At 42.2% G+C, this 22,078-nt stretch overlaps 1 protein-coding gene across 2 annotated transcripts in view; it reads left to right on the forward strand.

The window, feature by feature from the left end:
- Positions 1 to 22,078, forward strand: part of znf609a (zinc finger protein 609a) — a 341,741-nt gene that overhangs the window by 156,721 nt on the left and 162,942 nt on the right. For both annotated transcript variants that reach the window (XM_060914586.1, XM_060914585.1), the window contains exon 2: positions 16,843 to 17,710. In XM_060914586.1, coding sequence (XP_060770569.1) covers positions 16,976 to 17,710 — 735 coding nt within the window. In that variant the 5' untranslated portion in view covers positions 16,843 to 16,975. The remainder of the gene's footprint in view (positions 1 to 16,842; positions 17,711 to 22,078) is intronic.

A 22,078-nucleotide genomic window follows, 5' to 3' on the forward strand; every position in this document is an offset into this window, starting at 1 on the left:
ATGGACGGCATCCATGCATGCCATTCCTCTGCAGTGTACACCGTATTGTGTCACGGGAAATAGTCACCCCAGTTTGGCTTTCTACTTCTTTAGATAACTGCAGTGACCTTGCATGCCGATTTTCTCCAACCCTTCTCATCAGAAGACGCTCCTGTCGAGGTGTTAACTTCCGTGGACGACCTGGACGTCTCTGTGAGATGGTTGCAGTTCCATCTTTCTTGAATTTTTGTGCCACTTTTGCTACAGTATTCTGACTGATAAGTAAAGCTTTGCTGATCTTCTTGTAGCCTTCACCTTTGTGGTGTAAATAAATTATTTTCTTTGAGGAATTCTGAAGAGACAAGTTGAGCATCACTCTCCATCCAGCATCCAGTCACTAAAAGAGGTCATTGTTGAAGAATGGAAAAAGATTGATGTTGCAAAATGTCACCAACTTGTTCATTCCATGCCTAGAAGACTTGGCGCTGTCATTAAAAATCATGGAGGCCATACAAAGTACTAGATGTAGTAGTTTTTGTTGTGGGGTGCACTCATTTTTGCACCACCCTAATTTGAGTAAAACTGAAAAATGCGTAAACTAAGTTTATATTATTAACCTTACTTTCACGTTATAAGTTAAACAGATGTTATATTAAACTTTGATCGTCAACATTTTGGAAATTGTTTGTGTTCATTGAGATACTGTTTAAAATGTTACTTTTCAAAGGGGGTGTACTCATTTACGCTCAGCACTGTATATGTATGTGTGTGTATATATATATATATATATATATATATATATATATATATATATATACACTACTGTTCAAAAGTTTGGGGTCACTTTGAAATGTCCTTATTTTTGAAAGAAAAGCACTGTTCTTTTCAATGAAGATCACTTTAATCAGAAATCCACTCTATACATTGCTAATGTGGTAAATGACTATTCTAGCTGCAAATGTGTGGTTTTTGGTGCAATATCTCCATAGGTGTATAGAGGCCCATTTCCAGCAACTCTCTCTCCAGTGTTCTAATGGTACAATGTGTTCGCTCATTGCCTCAGAAGGCTAATGGATGATTAGAAAACCCTTGTACAATCATGTTAGCACAGCTGAAAACAGTTGAGCTCTTTAGAGAAGCTATAAAACTGACCTTCCTTTGAGCAGATTGAGTTTCTGGAGCATCACATTTGTGGGGTCGATTAAATGCTCAAAATGGCCAGAAAAATGGCTTGACTATATTTTCTATTCATTTTACAACTTATGGTGGGAAATAAAAGTGTGACTTTTCATGGAAAACACAAAATTGTCTGGGTGACCCCAAACTTTTGAACAGTAGTGTATATGTATCAGTGGCGGCTGGTAGTCTTTCAAACAGGGGAAGCTGGTCGGTTACGATATTTCCAGATTTTAAAAGAAAAAAGAAAAAACACATCAATTTTGCCCATACTCTTCCCTCTGATCTGGCTGATTGTTGGCAGCGTCACAAACTGTGAAATAACAGGTTCTTTTGGCCCATTAGCCTACTGTCCAATATACATGATGGTGGTGTTGGGGGGGTATATTTTAACATTTTATATTTTAAAATTGTGGCATGTTGTATAAAAATTGATCATTATTGAAAGCAGCTCTTTGTCAGGAACCTCAGCAGTAACAGCAGAGTGTTCTGGAATAGGCACAAGCACTGACCTTGGGGAGCCAAACATAGAGCTGGGTGCCACACATTTCATTCAATGACACTTTCCCTATATTTTACTTATTTTGACTGAGAAATGTTTTATTGACAATTTTGATAACCCTTCACTTTTAATCCAGGTCTGTAGTGTGAAATGTTCTCGGCTGTGTTTTTGTTTAAAAATGTTTTCCAAATTGTAGCTGTGTTTAATTCATATCCAGAGAAATATATATTCCAATATAATATACTCAGCATAAACATTTTAAATAGATTCTATATTTTTGGTCCATCCATGACATATTACTAAAGTAGCCTATTTACTGTTGTTGATGTGGGTCACTTGCTGTTAGCCAATTCACTTTCTCATACCAGGAGAGCTGAAAGGAACGAGTATTATTCCCTACCTTTTTCACCAAGTCAATTTGAGGCGTTGGTCTACCCTGCTCTTTAATTTTAATTTTTTCCTCGAAAGGAAGACTGGCAAATGGCTTCGCCAAAATTAAATCAGCAATGCTTGGCATCCGTGCGCAGCTTTCTTGCTAGCTGACTAGCCCCCTCAAGTTCAAGTTCAGTCACTCAAATAAACGACATTTCTGGAACTAAGATAGCAAACTTGACAACACTATATTTACACTTTATCTCATCTCATTATCTCTAGCCGCTTTATCCTGTTCTACAGGGTCGCAGGCAAGCTGGAGCCTATCCTAGCTGACTACGGGCGAAAGGCGGGGTACACCCTGGACAAGTCGCCAGGTCATCACAGGGCTGACACATAGACACAGACAACCATTCACACTCACTTTCACACCTACGCTCAATTTAGAGTCACCAGTTAACCTAACCTGCATGTCTTTGGACTGTGGGGGAAACCGGAGCACCCGGAGGAAACCCACGCGGACACGGGGAGAACATGCAAACTCTGCACAGAAAGGCCCTCGTCGGCCACGGGGCTCGAATCCGGACCTTCTTGCTGTGAGGCGACAGCGCTAACCACTACACCACCGTGCCGCCCCCTATTTACACTTTATTTCCAATGAAAATATATACAAACTAAAAAAGCTGGTAGAAACCGTATGTAATGAATGAAATTGAAATGTAAGCTGATCTCTTACAATACACCACAGCACTTGCGAATCCGCATGGGACTGAACTGAAATTCACCGCTGCCTGTCTATATTTGAAACGAGCTGTCAATCAAAGAAAATATCCGGCCGCTTTCACCAATCACCAGTCTCCTTGCGGAAACTGCCATGTCCCTCCCACTGTGAGGCTCAGAGTCCATAGGCGGGCGTTTTCGCAGTATTTGTCCAATAACTGTCTTGCATTTTGAGATTGAAAAGCGCATCGCTCCCAAATGCCATCAAAGTCTACTGAGGCTGGGAGTCCGTGGGAGTTCGTGGGCGGGCGTTTCCGCAGTATTTGTCCAATAACCATCTTGTATTTTGAGATTGACAAGCACATAGCTCCCAATCCACTGAGGCTGGGCTGCACCGCGCTGTCACGAGGGGGAAAAACTCACGCACACATTAGGCGAACTGGGGAAAGTTATAACGGAATGATTTCGCACTGTAGTTGGGTTGAGCACATATATTTCTATGATTCTGGATCTGAAATAGCAATGTTATAAGGTCGGCTGTAACATAAGCCTAGCGCAATTCATCCTACACGATGTTCGTCATTTTTAGAGGAGGCTGAGCCTCCCTCGTTGTCTTAGAGCAATCGCCTGCGATATGCATATATATGCAGTATATATATATTTGCTGGCAGTCTGGCATCACTGCAGATGAAAATCTTCTGAGAAGGAGCAGTGGCACGTCGTTTTCCCTGTTCGAGTGACTTTTTGCTTCTTGAACAGCCTCAGCGTATTGCTTATTTATCAAAACGCCATTGCACCGGACTGCCGTCATTACAAACTCGACAGCATTGAGGCCTCTTCCATTTTGAAAAGCGTATTATTGTCAATAACAAGCTAAGCACCTTCGGGACCTTAATTATGTCGAAAGTTGCTGCCCTAAGCACTGATGAGTGCTGTTTCAATAAAGTGGAGGAGGATTTATGAGCTAATATTAACAGTGACTAATGAGTCAGTCCCCTAGATAGGAAATACAATTCAATTGGCTTCTTCTTTTGCTTATAATCACTCGGTGGAAAGGGTTAGGATTACGCCATATCGTTTTTTGTTTTTTTTAAGTTTTAATACAGACAGAGCTGATAGTTCAGGAGGGAACAATAGATCTTGAGAATAGCAGTAGCTAAGAACTAGAGATTAGTTCAACGCTGTACAAATCAGTCCTTTTGTTGTCATCTGCGTAATCATGATAATACGTTTTAATCAAATAAATGAGCTCTTTTGCGCTCTCTCTCTCTCTCTCTCTCTCTCTCTAAAGATAATTATTTTTAAGACAGTTACTGAACTGCATCAAACTACTTTGCAGTACAGTTGGCCCCCGCCAAGCTTAGTTGAAGTTTTATTCTTTTTTTTCCCCACACACACACTTTTGTGCTTCACCAATAACTTGATTTGTTATTTTTATGTTCACTTTTGTCTTCAGTGATTCAACATCACTGATATTTTGTGTTGAAGGAAGCGAGGAAGTGGCTCCCACATCCTTGACATCAGTGATTCAATATCGCAGGCAATAATGAAACGATGGCCTCATTTCAGGGGAGCTGCAGTTCTGCCCTCGGGCTGTGGGTGCTAGTGGAGTGCGTTTCACGTTTCCTGAGGTCCGTCTCCGAGAGAGACCCTGGATAGCAAGCCTGTGAAAGTGCTTTGACATCTTTTTCGGCGAAGGTTTTTTTTTTTGTGTGTGTGTGTATGTGTGTAGAATCTGACACAATATATAAGGTTTAGTTTTTAAGTTGACAGTTTATTGAACAGACAATACGCCAACGAAGACGCTGTGAAAAAAGTATGTTTTTTTAATTTATTTTTTAATCTTGTTGTGTTTAGTGAAAGGAAAGAGCGACTCCAGCAGTGGCAATAAGATTACAGAATCACTCCTGGTGTATAATTGATTCCCCACTCTGCCATGAGTGTTCAAGTATAAATTATTGGGGTTTTTTTAATAAATGATTTTGAATTTTAAGGAAATGTGTTTAAATTGTATCTTGAGTAATCTGATTTGAGGTACAGTAGCAGGCAAATGTTTGTACACCCCTCCTCGTTCATAGGTTTTTCCGTATTTTGGTGATTTTTCTACATTGTAGAACAATACTGAAGACATCAATACTATGAAATAACATCTGGAACATATATATATTATTTACCAGCTTAAGGTCGGTCCATATCGTGAAATACCATGACCTCAGCCTTGAAAATATGCTCGGTCAGTATTTTCAAGACCTCGGTCACGGTATTTCACGATAGGGACCGACCTTAAGCTGGTAAATAATGTATTAATTTTTTTCTTTACCCAATTCTGACATAAAATGAGAGCGCCCGAAAGGGAAACCATATTTAGAACAAACGTGCTACAAGCTCGTTTTCGGCTTTCTCCTGAAATGTTTTCTTTTATTTCGTCTTCATCAAGGGGGTAAAACTCGCTTTCGCTGTGAACACTGTCGTTATCGCTATCCATGCTGTAAAATTAATGCTATTATACTGAGAAATGCAAAAATAAATGTTGACAAAAAATTGCGACCGACCATGTTTGTTGTTGTTGCGAACGAGTGAGTCGACAAAGGTCTGTAACCGGGGTCTGGATCGTAGGACTCCGGACCGCTCACGAGCCAATCAGAGCGCATGATTTGATGGAAACCAGACCGCAAAGAAAAAAAAAAGATTTATGTGGTAAACAAGTGTCTAAAAACAAAATATGTTTCATATTTTGGATTCTTCAGCGTAGCCAGCATTTTCCTTGATGACGCTTTACACACTATTGGCATTATCTTAACCAACTTCATGAGGGAGTCACCTGGAATGCTTTTCAGTTAATAGGTGTGTCTCAGCAAAAGTTAATTAGTGCAATTTCTTGCCTTCTTAATGTGTCTGAGATCAAACAGTAAATAATAATAATTCATCACATGTACACTTGGGGGCGGCACGGTGGTGTAGTGGTTAGCGCTGTCGCCTCACAGCAAGAAGGTCCGGGTTCGAGCCCCGTGGCCGGCGAGGGCCTTTCTGTGCGGAGTTTGCATGTTCTCCCCGTGTCCGCGTGGGTTTCCTCCGGGTGCTCCGGTTTCCCCCACAGTCCAAAGACATGCAGGTTAGGTTAACTGGTGACTCTAAATTGACCGTAGGTGTGAATGGTTGTGTGTGTCTATGTGTCAGCCCTGTGATGACCTGGCGACTTGTCCAGGGTGTACCCCGCCTTTCGCCCGTAGTCAGCTGGGATAGGCTCCAGCTTGCCTGCGACCCTGTAGAAGGATAAAGCGGCTAGAGATAATGAGATGAGATGAGATGTACACTTGGGAAATTCTTCTCTGCGTTTAACCCATCTGAAGCAGTGAACACACACACATACCCAGAGCAGTGGGCAGCCACACTACAGCGCCTAGGGAGCAGTTGTGGGTTCGGTGCCTTGCTCAAGGGCACTTCAGCCCAAGGCCACCCCATGTTAACCTAACCTGCATGTCTTTGGACTGTGGGGGAAACCAGAGGAAACCCACACAGACACGGGGAGAACATGCAAACTCCACACAGAAAGGCCCTTGCCGGCCACTGGGCTTGAACCCAGAACCTTCTTGATATGAGGCGACAGTGCTAACCACTACACCACCCTGCCGCCCCAATGTAAATAATAATAATAATAATAATAATTAAAGCCGCAAGCGGCCTCGACGGGCCCTCGCGCCAGCGGCCAAGGGGGGCGGGGGCATGCGTCCCCGCGAAATACCTTCCACAGCTTCTTCGGCAAGAGACATTACTCCCGCAATGGCGACAAAGAACAGAATTGGACACATGGCAACGATAGGGTCTCGCACTGTACGGTGCTCGGGCCCTAATAATAATAGCGCCCTAATACGGGTCTTGTAAAGAGTTTGCTTGCCAAGTTTGACAAATCAGAAGCTGCAATATCATTTCTGCCATAACCAGCACCCCCAGGGGCGAAAGTGCACAAAATTAGGCGTACATGTCAGGTGAGCTATGAAGAGTTTGCATATGAAGTTTGATGACAATTGAGTAAATAGAAGATGAGATATAGATTTTTGAAGAATAAAATTTTTGGTTTTTCCCATGTCAGTAGGTGGCGCTATGCTGTACATGAGCGATTATGAGTTGGAAAAATAAGTGTCTACAACAGCAACGCACTATCACAAGGTAGTGGTGTGAAGGAAAAGCATTATGGAATTATTTACCAAAAACCCGTTCTGGAGCAATTGCGTCGGCCAAAAACAGCGCCCCCCATGGACGAAAATTTCCAAAACGTGGTATACATGACATGGGAGGTAGGAAGAGGGTGGCCGTGAAGTTTGACCAAATTTGAGGAAAGACTGGAATTTTTGCCCAAAAATAGCGCCCCCAGTGGCGAAATATCACAGAAAGTGGGTAACATGTCAGAAGCCCAATGAGTGATCTGCGTGTGAAGTATGAGCAGTTTTGAGCAAGTAGAAGATTTGTTATGAATTTTTAAGCATGTAAAATGTTGCATTGAAAATTGATTGACGTATAACTTCTGAACGGTTTATGCTACGTGAAACCTATTTAGTAACTTTTGTCAGCCATATCTGTAGATGATGTGTATCAATTTTGGTGACAGTCCTATGAACGGTCTAGGAGGAGTTGCGCCGTCTTCGTGGCCATGCATTTCGCACAAAAGTGAAATTACCTCACTTCCTGTTGGGCGTGGCTAATGCATTGGCATTACATTTTTGTCCGGCTTAGTGAGATAAATATGCGTACCAAATGGCATGCCACTACTACAAACTACATGGCAACCAGGCACCTTAATGCGGTAGGCCAAAATCACAACGAGTTAGGGGGCGCTATAGAGGCCCTGAGGCCCGCCTGGATCTGGGCTTCTGGTTCTCAGTAGCGGTGGCAGTCTAAGAAAAAGGAGCCAAATTTCGTGCGTTGTCGACCATAGCAAGCGCCCCAATAAGGGTCTTGTAAAGAGTTTGCTTGGCAAGTTTGACAAATCAGAAGCTGCAATATCATTTTTGCCATAACCAGCACCCCCAGGGGCGAAAGTGCACAAAATTTGGCGTAGACGTCAGGTGAGCTATGAAGAGTTTGCGTATGAAGTTTGATGACAATTGAGTAAATAGAAGATGAGATATAGATTTTTGAAGAATAAATTTTTTGGTTTTTCCCATGTCAGTAGGTGGCGCTATGCTGTACATGAGCGATTATGAGTTGGAAAAATAAGTGTCTACAACAGCAACGTACTGTCACAAGGTAGTGGTGTGAAGGAAAAGCATTATGGAATTATTAACCAAAAACCCGTTTTGGAGCAATTGCATCGGCCAAAAACAGCGCCCCCCATGGACGAAAATTTCCAAAACGTGGTATACATGACATGGGAGGTAGTAAGAGGGTGGCCGTGAAGTTTGACCAAATTTGAGGAAAGATTGGAATTTTTGCCCAAAAATAGCGCCCCCAGTGGCGAAATATCACAGAAATTGGGTAACATGTCAGAAGCCCAATGAGTGATTTGCTTGTGAAGTATGAGCAGTTTTGAGCAATCAGAAGATTTGTTATGAATTTTTAAGCATGTAAAATTTTGCATCGAAAATTGATTGACATAACTTCGGAACGGTTTATCCTACGTGAAACGTATTTAGTAACTTTTGTCAGCCATGTCTGTAGATGATGTGTATCAATTTTGGTGACATTCCTATGAACGGTCTAGGAGGAGTTGCGCCGTCTTCGAGGCCATGCATTTCGCACAAAAGTGAAAGTACCTCACTTCCTGTTGGGCGTGGCTAATGCATTGGCATTAGATTTTTGTCCGGCTTAGTGAGATACATATGCGTACCAAATGGCATGCCACTATTACAAACTACATGGCACCCAGGCACCTTAATGCGGGAGGCCAAAATCACAACGACTTAGGGGGCGCTATAGAGGCCCTGAGCTCCGGCCAAGTTTGGGCTTCTGGTTCTGAGTAGCGGTGGCAATTCTCGGAACTGGTGCCAAATTTCGTGCGTTTTCGCCCATGGCAAGCGCCCCGAAAATGGCCCAACAGAGGAGAAAAATAAAGAAGAAGAAGAAGACGGAAGAAGAAGAAGAAGAAGAAGACGGAAGAATAATAATAGTGAACTCTTACAAGAACAATAGGGCCTTCGCCCATAGGGCTCGGGCCCTAATAATAATAATAATACAGTAAATAGCCCTATTCCACAACTGTAGTAATCCATATTATGTCCAGAACTGCTCAACAAAGTAAAGAGAAACGACATCCATCATTATTTTAAAGTGCATATTCTGGTCCAATTTCGTGGGTTTTTTTTTTAATATGAAAGAATGCCCCTTTACACACTCATCCAGAAGGGTAATTTTGCACAAGGCCATCTGTCTACAGCAGAAAAAAATAAAATAACAAAACGCGTCTGGAAAAATCCCAAGGGAGTCTGGAGCCAGATTCGTGACGTTATCTGCGGAAGCGCCAGCAGGCTGCGCGAGCTCTGCACGGTTTCAGTGCACAGCCTGTGTAGACCAAGCGCTCCCATTTCTCTCTCATTGTCCGGTCTTTTGGGAAACGATGAGCACTAATCCCATCAAGATTGGTGTTGCTACACCCTCCTACGATACATCTGTTAACCATTTTAATAATTATGTGATAACATTGAAGAAATTTGCAGAAAACCACCAGGTCGTTTTCTCATAAACAAACCAGCGCTGACGTAGGATTCAGAGGGAGGCGTCCCGCACGCGACGTCACGAAAATCAATGTTTGCCGGGAAATCCAAATGCCAAGTTTTTTCAGAGGCGGACCAATTCGCCTCAAATGGCTCGATTTCAACTGAATTTTTCTGGTATTGCGCAAGGTAAAAAAATGGCAGAGAATGCAGAATGTTACAGATATTTGACCAAAGTTTAATATAAAATAAGAGAATTACATTGATCTTGCTCCTGAATTTACCCGTGATATGCACTTTAAGACATGAAGTGTCTTTTACCTTTGAATTAGAAGGTGGTTCCAAACTTTTGACTGACTGGTGCTGTAGTTTTTTCCACAGCACCAGAAGTCTAAGCAGGAGAAAGTTAGTGATGGCTGCTTTTTCTACTGGCCAAAGGGTGCAGTTGTAACTTTTTTATTGGAGATATATTTCTGGATTTGCTCAAGATTGGCATCAGTGGGACCTGAAGGTACTCAGGGTGAAGTGGACATCAGTTTCTTGCCGATCAGTTCCACATACAGCACCCGTTAATCTGTGGATTAGACACACAGGCATTAGTTTGATGGTTAAGCGAATATCAGGCAAAGGAACACCATCTTGTTTTTAAGAAGAAACCTTTAATCGTCACATGCACACTTCAAGCACAGTGAAATTCATCCTCTGCATTTAACCCATCTGAAGCAGTGAACACACACACACACTCAGAGCAGTGGGCAGCCACACCAGAGCGCCCGGGGAGCAGTCAGGGGTCAGGTACCTCGCTCAAGGGCACCTCAGCCCAAGGCCGCCCCACATCAACCTAACTGAAACCGGAGCACCCGGAGGAAACCCACGCAGACACGGGGAGAACATGCAAACTCCACACAGAGAGGCCCTCGCCAGCTGCTGGGTTCGAACCCGGAACCTTCTTGCTGTGAGGCGACAGTGCTAACCACTACACCTCCGTGCCGCCCGTGGTGAATGTACATTAGTAAAGCATTGTAAAAGTCTGTCCCCAGTATGGGGCTGGTCTGGTTTGCGCTGAGCCCCAGTGTGAAGTGCAGTTATCTGGATTGGGCTGTTCAGTCAGCGTGTCCTATAAGCCCCCATACCACCGAGCAGTCATTTGCATTCGAAAGCTTTTGCATTATTAAACGTGTAATTGCCTTCAGTGGATTAAAGTAATCTTCCCTCCTTGGAATTGAATTTTGGCACCGAATTGCATTTTGATATTTAATATTGATCATCTTGCATTGCTCCCTGTCCAGCGTTCAGTAGCTGGTAGACTGATTTGATTCACTTCCTGTGAAGTGAGTCCAAAGCTGAGGAGAGGAGGTGCGTACTCTTCACAGCGCAATTAATATAATGAGTCTGAAAGTAGATAAAGTATTGTAATGCACTCGCCCGGTCAGTTTAGTCACTAAATTCCAGTAATTAAAAATAAAATGTTGGCTAATGAAGAGCGTTGCTTTTCTGAATTCAAACGCACTATTTCACAAATGTGTGATAAATGGCACATCAATTAAAAAGGGTTGAATTTGAATGGAATAAATTGATATCATGAACTTTCCAGTGTTTCTTACTTTTCAGAGTGTGTTTTTGCGTTTTGAAAAAAGAAATTTCAAAAACCAAAAACACCCATATGAAAATAAATTAAAATATGACAAGTGTTTTACTGGGAAATACGGCACTCCTATTTTTCATACGTGCTACATCCAGGACATGGAGAACCAAAACCGTGACCTAATTCTCTATAGGTCACTTGTGAGAATATCGATGAATTTTTTTATTTATTTATTTGATAAATTTGGGTACTTTTGTTTGTGAATGTGTCTATATAATAAAAGAAAATCACACATTGGCTTGAAGATATGAAGCTTATCTTCACATGTTGTAAAACTCGCATTTTCCAAGCAAAATACATCGCGGATCTGACTGGCATATTTAAATAATATTGGCTGGCGTTGAGTGGTCTGTCAGATATATTCCATTTAGCTAGCATGGTACTGAACAAGTCGAAGACGAATTCAATATCATGCTAGCTGAATGGAATATATCTGATATACCACGAAAAAAGCTTATTATTATTATTATACACATTCAATGGAACAATTATAGATTTTACAAAAAGTTAAGAACGGGGGTAACTTTCAATGTTCTGTCGATCCAGTGTACATGTACAAAGTTAAAGTTCTAACAATAAAAATGGTACAAGTCCAAAAAGCCTGAACAACAACCCAACTTATATTCAAGCTATATCCAGGTAGACAGTTCAAGTTCACAGTGACTTTTGGTAATAGTTAATTGTTACATTGCAGTTGTTCAAAACAAAAGGGCTTTGCTGAGTGAAGTCCTCTTGTAAAAGTCTCTGTCACTTTTCCTCACCTCCAGGTAGAACTTGGACAATATTTCCACTATTGCTCTCTCTTCCAGTTTTTCAATGTCCATTGGCGTGTTTTTCTCTTGTAAATATGTGTGAAGAATATCCAGTGAAGTTTTTACAGACTTTTGGGTGTTCAGCACGTCTTTCTCTTTAAAAAAAAAATCTCTTCTGCTTTGAATGAAGCAAACCTCACAGCCATTTTTGGGTACAAACTGTCAGTCACTCGCGAGTGCGGAAGCTTTACATCTCTGACGTGTCGCTTTTCCATGTATTTAATGTGGAAGATTAAATGCATGAAGAATATCGAGGGGGTGGCACGGTGGTGTAGTGGTTAGCGCTGTCACCTCACAGCAAGAAGGTCCGGGTTCGAGCCCCGTGGCTGGCGAGGGCCTTTCTGTGTGGAGTTTGCATGTTCTCCCCATGTCCGCGTGGGTTTCCTCCGGGTGCTCCGGTTTCCCCCACAGTCCAAAGACATGCAGGTTAGGTTAACTGGTGGCTCTAAATTGAGCGTAGGTGTGAATGTGAGTGTGAATGGTTGTCTGTGTCTATGTGTCGGCCCTGTGATGACCTGGCGACTTATCCAGGGTGTACCCCGCCTTTCGCCCGTAGTCAGCTGGGATAGGCTCCAGCTTGCCTGCGACCCTGTAGAACAGGATAAAGCGGCTACAGATAATGAGATGAGAAGAATATCGAGGGAAGTTTTGGTAGGCTTTTGAGTGTCTAGCGCTTGTTTCACTTTCAAAATATATCTTCTGCTTTTAATCTTCCACTTTAAATCTTCCGCATTTAATGAAGCAAACCTCATTGCCATGTTTATTTACAAATCGTCACAATCACTCGCTAGTGTGGAAGTTTTACATCTCCGACGTGTCTCTTTTCCAGTTTTTCGATGTCCATTGGTATGTTTTTCTCTTGTAAATATACGTGAAGAAAATATAATGAAGTTTTGGTAGCATTTCGGATGTTCAGCGCGTCTTTAGTTTCAGTTTATTTATGTCATGCTTAAACCGAGCACTGAATTAACCCCACCTTCTCTTTTTCCCCGCTGACACAGAAATGATTCTACGCATGCACAACAGAAACGTTTTGTCATTGGACCTTCGCATGAGCTCCAATGTGTGACGTCGTGCGCTCCAACGTGCAATATTATAACAATATTTATATATTACACGGTGGATATAAAATGTACACACCCCATTAAAATGATAGGTTTTTCTGATCTAAAAAAAAAAGAGACCACAATAATTAATTTCAAAACCTTTCCCACCTTTAATGTGACCTACAACCTGTACAATTCAATTGAAAAACAAACAAATCTGTTAGGGGGACAAACATAAATATAAAACGTACAATAAGCGGGTTGCATAAGTGTGCACACCCTTAAACTAATACTTTGTCGAAGTGCCTTTTGATTTAATTACAGCATTCAGTCTTTTGGAGTTCATACCTGCCATCAATTAAAATGACTCTGATTAACCCCAAATAAAGTTCAGACATTTACTCAGTTGCATCCTCCAGCAAAAGCCAGGGTTCACAGAGAGCTTACAAAGCATCATCTCATTGTTGAAAGGTATCAGTCAGGAGAAGGGTACAAAAGCATTTCCACGGCATTAGATATACCATGGAGCACAGTGAAGACCGTCATCAAGAAGTGGAGAAAATATGGGACAACAGTGACATTACCAAGAACTGGACGTCCCTCCAAAATTGATGAAAAGACAGATGAAAACTGGTCAGGGAGGCTGCCGAGAGGCCTACAGCAACACTGAAGGAGCTGCAGGAATTTCTGGCAAGTACTGGTTGTGTACTACATGTGACAATCTCCCGTATTCTCCGTATGTCTGGACTATGAGGTAGGGTCAAAGAAAAACATCCAGGCCCAGATAAATTTTGCAAAAAAATACATCAACTCTCCCAAAAGCATGTGGGAAAATGTGTTTTGGTCTGATGAAACCAAGGTTGAACTTTTTGGCCACAATTCCAAAAGATATGTTTGTACCAAAAGAACACCATCCCCACGGTGAAGCATGGTGGTGGCAGCATCATATTTTGGGGTTGTTTTTCTTCAGCTGGAACAGGGGCTTTAGTCAAGGTGGAGGGAATTATGAACAGTTCTAAATACCAGTTAATTCTGCCCCAAAACCTTCAGGTGTCTGCTAGAAAGCTGAAGCTGAAGAGGAATTTCATCTTTCAGCACGACAATGACCCCAAGCATGCATCAAAATCAACAAAAGAATGGCTCCACCAGAAGAAAATTAAAGTTTTGGAATGGCCCAGCCAGAGCCCAGACCTAAATCCAATTGGAAACCTGTGGGGTGACCTGAAGAGGGCTGTGCACAAGAGATGCCCTCGCCATCTGACAGATTTGGAGCGCTTTTGCAAGGAAGAGTGGGCAAATATTGCCAAGTCTAGATGTGGCAGGCTGATAGACTCCAACCCCAAAAAGACTGAATGCTGTAATTAAATCAAAAGGTGCTTCAACAAAGTATTAGTTTAAGGGTGGGCACACTTATGCAACCAGCTTATTGTACGTTTTATATTTATGTTTGTCCCCCTAACAGATTTGTTTGTTTTTCAATTGAATTTTACAGGTTATAGGTCACATTAAAGGAGGGAAAAGTTTTCAAATTATTTATCGTGGTCTCATTTTTTTACATCAGAAAAACCTATCATTTTAACGGAGTGTGTACACTTTTTATCTCATCTCATTATCTGTAGCCGCTTTATCCTGTTCTACAGGGTCGCAGGCGAGCTGGAGCCTATCCCAGCTGACTACGGGCGAAAGGCGGGGTACACCCTGGACAAGTCGCCAGGTCATCACAGGGCTGACACATAGACACAGACAACCATTCACATTCACACCTACGCTCAATTTAGAGTCACCAGTTAACCTAACCTGCATGTCTTTGGACTGTGGGGGAAACCGGAGCACCCGGAGGAAACCCACGCGGACACGGGGAGAACATGCAAACTCCGCACAGAAAGGCCCTCGCCGGCCACGGGGCTCGAACCCGGACCTTCTTGCTGTGAGGCGACAGCGCTAACCACTACACCACCGTGCCGCCCGTACACTTTTTATATCATATATAATGTATAAACAGCTGAACCATTTTAATGAAAATTGACCTATAAACCTGAGGTGATGTGTTAACATGAAGCCTGTTTTTCTTTGTGTATTAATCAAATGGAAAGTCCAATATTGTTCAAGCTGCTCAAATAAATGTGTTGTCAAAATAAGCTACGGTTCTGGTTTCGTACAGTGTATGGTGTCAGCCTCCAGCTTCCTGATTTCAAGATTATTTTTGTGTGATTAACAGAAATAGAAGCGTTTGATGCCGTTAATCAGATTAGTATGAATCCGATTCCTGTATGAGTCATTTCAAGCAATTTCATAACTCAATTAGCGTTTGACCTACTGATGGTTCTTTATCACTAGTACGAACTAGCCAATTCGCCAACTAAATACGTTTTATCAGATATCTTGGATTGAACTTTAATATATCAGTAACTGAAAGAGCTGTTGTTGGTGATTTCAGTTGTAATAACAGATCACGCAGGATTTGGCTTTCTCACTCTCATTTGTTTGAAGAAGTCTTGAGAATATTGTGTTTTACATCTTGGGTCCGGAGTACACGTGTAAAGGACGCAGCAGGAGAAGCCATGCCAAGCACTGATGATCAGACTCCTGACTGTTGCTTTTCAGTATAGGAATTTACTCCAGTGTTGTGTTTAAACATTATTGTTATTATTATTATCATGACCAAGCAGTGAGCGCAGTAATGCTCTGAGGACACGGGTTCCTCCGTAGCCTTCCAGGTGATTCCGACTGCACTGTGAGTCACTGCCAGCACAGGGTGCTTGGAGTAAACGTGCCTGTTCATTTCAGCCTGTGATTACATCAGATTGTGTGGTGACGGGTTTTTTTCTAGATGCTTTTTTTCCCTAAACGGCATCCGAGATGGTGACGCTGCACAGCAGTCAATAAGACAGACGTTCCATACAAGCCCTCGAGTCGAAACACCAAAACGCTTTCTGTTAGGCCTTGGAAATAGGAATGTGGGGAGAATGTTGCTGGTGAGCTACGTGAAAAAGTAAAAGCTGGCTTTATCTTCAAATCTACCTCAAGTGGATTTTTGATGGCATCGTCACGTCTGCGTGTCAGTTCTAAAATAGGTGTCAAGCATTAAAGGGGAACTGAAGGCAACATTTTTTTATCATCAAAATTCTATTTCTCATGTTATTAAATATCGGAATGCACTTTTGATCGCTATTTTGTCGCTGCTATAGCAAGTTATGAGTGTTTGAAATATGCTCTGTAATATATCAGTCCGTATGTCAAAGCAATGGCTGTAAACGAGATGCATTGAGACCTGTGCGAGACATCGTAGGACGGAAGTAAAACGTACAGCGCAAATCAAAGCGACCGACATCTGCCAACGTTGTCAAAAGACGCGCGCGCCCTCTTTCGAATGCTGATGTAATCAAGCCGGAAGTTTTGTTTGTTTTGATAGCAATCAGAGAAGTTTGAAAAAAGTAGGCAGTAATCGTCATTTCAACTCGTTTTTGTGCAATATTTCGTTGGATTTCAAAATGGCGGCGCTGACACTTCACGTTTCGAAGTCTCGCACAAGTCTCGTGAAGATCGCGCGGATAAGCGACGCCTGCTGTGGACCAAACGAACTAAATTCAACACGGCTAAAAACCGAATAGGCCGATAAGTATAATATTTAATTGCAATTAGTTGCCAATGCGAGTCACGATATAAGGTTACTAAAACCGAAAACGTAATTGAAGAACGTTAATTAAGAAATAAAGCAAGTTTAAACATGACTTCAGTTCCCCTTTAAAAACCAAACTATCACTATTGAAGAAAATCAGTTAGATAAATGTAAAGGTTTTGTTTCCTCATACATGAATTTCTTCTGATTTATAAATTTCTTCAAATGAAGAATCCATGTAAATATACACTTTTTAAAAAAAAAATTAGTTTTTTTTTTTTTACAAAAATACTTCTAATTTGATTCTGCAATATTTTTTTCCAGGGCAAAAATGTGGGCATTTGGGAAGTGGAAACCGAAGACAACCCTGAGGCTAGCGTAACAGTATTTCGTACTGCCCCAGAACGTCTGAGAAGGTCAGACCCCACTCCGGCACGCTTGGGCCGTTGGCAATAAGATGTCCCTAAGTAGTGGCACTGCAGGCGGGAAAGGTGTGGACTCGAATGCGGTGGACACTTACGACAGCGGAGATGAATGGGACATTGGAGTTGGCAATCTGATCATCGACCTTGACGCCGACCTAGAGAAGGATAAGCTTGAGATGTCTGCCACTAAAGACGGGGGCGGAATGGCTGCACCCCCCAGCGCGGTAGCTGCTTTACCGGACAATATCAAATTCGTAAGCCCTGTGCCTGCTCAGGGCAAGGATGGGAAGACGAAGTCAAAGCGTAATAAAAACTCAAAGGATTCTAACAAGTCCTCAACTCCAGATGGGGCCAAGAAAGAGTCGCAGGTGCGGACCCAGAGCGAGGGTACAGGGCCAGCTACGGGCACAGCGACAGGAGCATTAGCCAAAGGTGCAGATAAAGGTACCAAGACCTCTCGCAATGTTCCAAGTGGAAAGAAGGACAAAGAAGGAGGAACTGGGAAAAATAAAAAGGACAAAACTGAAGGAGTAGCGACTGGAAATGTGACGACAGAAAAGGACACAGCAGCTCCAGTTTTAACCTTAGGACCATCCCGCAATACCCCGTTTGAAGGAAGGCAGAACTCAGACCTAACTTGTGCTGAACAAATTGGGAATATTGCCATCGATGCTGCTGGAATAGTTCCTCCTTTGACTATTAAAAGTGAACCTGAGGAGATGGAGAACACCGACTGTAGGAACATGAAGAAAATAAAAAGTGAAAAGGTGAGTACAGTGATGTTTTGGGGTCGATTTAAAGCTGCGTTTATATTTCTTTGCCTTTTAGTGACTTTTTTTGTATCGGGGACTCGGCCAGTTGAACAAATCCAACGTTTCTCAAAAAAAAAAAAAACTTTCAAACATTCTTAATTCATATTAAGTTCATATTCATAATATCATCCTTTTTAATGTACCAACTGTCAAATCTGAATTTGGTAAAACAGCTTTTCGGTTCAATGCCCCGTCATCACTTCAGAAACGGTTAAAACTTGATGTACTCATTCCACTTTCTGATTTTAAACTTTGTCTTGCAAACACTCTAAACTATCCCTGTGAATGCTCTTAGATTATTATTATTATTATATTTTCCTTATTTTGTTTACCTCCTTATTTCTTTTGTACGTTGTGTTGCGTTTGTATGTTTTATATTCTGGCTAGGTGCTGCCCTTTCTTGGCCAGGGCTCACTTCCGTCTCAATGTGATTTACCCTGGTTAAATAAAGGATAAAAAAAATACAATTATTCGAGAATTACAGTATAAAATGAAGACTTATCTGGATGGTTTACTGGCAGATAAGCAGTAGGAGCTTTCACAAACAACCAAATATTAGTTTTTTGTTTTTGTTTTTTTTAAAGAATAAACCTGATACAGAATTCAAGCGTCCAATATCGAGATGGGTCGAGACCACTCTAACTCAAAACGCCACTTGAGCCTCATTGCTGATTGTCGTTCTGAGCTCTTTCCAAACGTAGCTCTTACACTACGTTCACACTGCAAGGCTTAATGCTCAATTCCGATTTTTTTGTGAAATCCGATTTTTTTGTGAAGTCGTTCACATTAACAAATATATGCGACTTGTATGTGATCCTTGGTATGAACAAAAAGCGACCTAAAAGTGTTCCGCATGCGCATTGCAGGATACGACGACGTCACACGCAGTGAGCATGGCCAGTGTTTACGGAAGTAACCTAAAGTTTCCTGTGTATGACAGTAGCCAGCATGGAGTACCTGGCGATGATGCAGTTGTTGCGACGGAGCCAGAACATACACAATAGCCTGATGTTAAGGAGGAGGTTGAGAAGGAAGAGGGCAAGGGTTTTGGCTCAGGCGTTCTGCGGGGTAGTGACTGCAACCTCCATTCAAAGGAACATCAAAGCCATGTTGTTGTAACTTTTTTTGAGAGACCCGCCGCCTACTTCAGCGCAGAATAGTGACGTTTGTGGCTTGTTGATGACGTGTAAGTCGGATGAATGCGACCTGGCGGTTCAGACTGAAGTCGCATATGAAAAGAGCGGATAGGAATCGGAATTAGGACCACATATCCAAACGGCCTGGGTCGGATTTGAAAAAATCGGATCTGTGTCGTTCATATTGTCAATAAAAGATCGGATACAGGTCACATATGGGCGAAAAAATCGGATTTGAGTCACTTCAGCCTGCAGTGTGAACCTAGTGTTATTGACGAGGTAGCAGGGCTAAGCCCTCACTATCATTCAAAGGTCTCATCTCATCTCATTATCTGTAGCCGCTTTATCCTGTTCTACAGGGTCGCAGGCAAGCTGGAGCCTATCCCAGCTGACTACGGGTGAAAGGCGGGGTACACCCTGGACAAGTCGCCAGGTCAGAAAGGCGGGGTACACCCTGGACAAGTCGCCAGGTCATCACAGGGCTGACACATAGACACAGACAACCATTCACACCACATTCACACCTACGGTCAATTTAGAGTCACCAGTTAACCTAACCTGCATGTCTTTGGACTGTGGGGGAAACCGGAGCACCCGGAGGAAACCCATGCGGACACGGGGAGAACATGCAAACTCTGCACAGAAAGGCCCTCACCGGCCACGGGGCTCGAACCCGGACTTTCTTGCTGTGAGGCGACAGCACTAACCACTACACCACCATGCCACCTCATTCAAAGGTAAAGGAAACATTAATATGAGGCTTTGTTTTGGGCATCCACATCTTTTCTGAGGTTAACAAACATTTTAAAGAGGATTATTTGTGATTAGCTCGTCCGGCCGCAGGTCAGGCTAGATGAGTTTACGTGATCACGCGTCGTCCGTCCACAATTTACACAAATCACTACTCCCTCCTGCGACAGGATTGATCGGATTTTGATCAAACTCACATACACTGTTCCCCAGGTGGGCGTGCATAAAAGGTGTCAAGATGATGGCACTACTTGGCCAGTATGAGCTACAGCCTCACCGAGGCTATTTTTTAAAATCCTAGTGGAACAGCACCACTAGTAGTCGTACAAAAACACACAGAACGATATGAAGCGAGGCTGTGGGCAAACTGAAACGAGCCCAGCGCTGTCGGTTCATGCAGCCAATCGGTGACACTCATGTCATGTGATTACAGAGTGACACGGTCGCCTAGTTTTAAGTTCCAGCGGACTCATACATTCCAGCCCATTTTGGTGACGTTTCCGTAATACATCACCAGTAGACACATTACGGACTCGGTCACAGGTCGAATGAATGTGAACGATACAATACAATACACCTTTATTAATTCTCCCAAATGGGTTTTTCAGAATTAATTTACATGAAGCTTAATGTTAAAATATAAATAAAGAAAACTACACCCTTAATTACAATAATAATACGTAAAACTTGTATAGTACGAGAATAAATGATGTAAAATAATAATATACGCATATGTACAAAATTAAAATCGGCGTCTTTTCAGTTCTCGTCTTGCTTGCCTCTTGAAGGAAGCGAGTGTTGTCGCGTTCCTTACTTCCGGTGATAATTCATGAAAAGAATTTACGGCTCTGAAGAAAAAGGCGCGCTGCGCTGTTGCAGTGCGGCACTTGGGTACATTTAAGAGATCCTTGCGTCTGGTATTATACCTATGAACGTCAAAACGTTTGGTAAGCCTTGTACTTAAGTAGTTAGGTGCCAAATTATTTAAACATTTATAAACCATAGTAACATCGTGCAGGCGTAACATATTATCGACAGTCAGCCAACCAAGCTTGTTTAGTATAGGAGAAATGTGGTCGTATTTTCTAGTGTTAGTAAGTATTCGTGCAGCAAATGATGAGGATTATTGACGCAGTCATTATTTTCCCACTGAAATATGTTTGGAGGAGAAACTGCAAGTTGATAGACTGAGCACATGTTGTCGATTTGTCTAAAGGAAGTACACATTACACCAAAGGACAGACAACCGAACCATAAGTTTAGTGGATTTACAACTCTTGTATGTACCATGTTTGTTATTCAGACGAAACACAGTTCAGATTCAAATGTATTCAAAATATATTAGTGATGTATAGTGGTGCTTGAAAGTTTGTGAACCCTTTAGAATTTTCTATATTTCTGCATAAATATGACCTAAAACATCATCAGATTTTCACACAAGTCCTAAAAGTAGATAAAGAGAACCCAGTTAAACAAATGAGACAAAAATATTATACTTGGTCATTTATTTATTGAGGAAAATGATCCAATATTATATATCTGTGAGTGGCAAAAGTATGTGAACCTCTAGGATTAGCAGTTAATTTGAAGGTGAAATTAGAGTCGGGTGTTTTCAATCAATGGGATGACAATCAGGTGTGAGTGGGCACCCTGTTTTATTTAAAGAACAGGGATCTATCAAAGTCTGATCTTCACAACACATGTTTGTGGAAGTGTATCATGGCACGAACAAAGGAGATTTCTGAGGACCTCAGAAAAAGCGTTGTTGATGCTCATCAGGCTGGAAAAGGTTACAAAACCATCTCTAAAGAGTTTGGACTCCACCAATCCACAGTCAGACAGATTGTGTACAAATGGAGGAAATTCAAGACCATTGTTACCCTCCCCAGGAGTGGTCGACCAACAAAGATCACTCCAAGAGCAAGGTGTGTAATAATCGGCGAGGTCACAAAGGACCCCAGGGTAACTTCTAAGCAACTGAAGGCGTCTCTCACATTGGCTAATGTTAATGTTCATGAGTCCACCATCAGGAGAACACTGAACAACAATGGTGTGCATGGCAGGGCTGCAAGGAGAAAGCCACTGCTCTCCAAAAAGAACATTGCTGCTCGTCTGCAGTTTGCTAAAGATCATGCGGACAAGACAGAAGGCTATTGGAAACATGTTTTGTGGACGGATGAGACCAAAATAGAACTTTTTGGTTTAAATGAGAAGCGTTATGTTTGGAGAAAGGAAAACACTGCATTCCAGCATAAGAACCTTATCCCATCTGTGAAACATGGTGGTGGTAGTATCATGGTTTGGGCCTGTTTTGCTGCATGTGGGCCAGGATGGCTTGCCATCATTGATGGAACAATGAATTCTGAATTATACCAGCAAATTCTAAAGGAAAATGTCAGGACATCTGTCCATGAACTGAATCTCAAGAGAAGGTGGG

The sequence above is a fragment of the Neoarius graeffei genome, chromosome 2, assembly GCF_027579695.1.
Source record: "Neoarius graeffei isolate fNeoGra1 chromosome 2, fNeoGra1.pri, whole genome shotgun sequence".
Classification (NCBI taxonomy): Eukaryota; Metazoa; Chordata; class Actinopteri; order Siluriformes; family Ariidae; genus Neoarius; species Neoarius graeffei.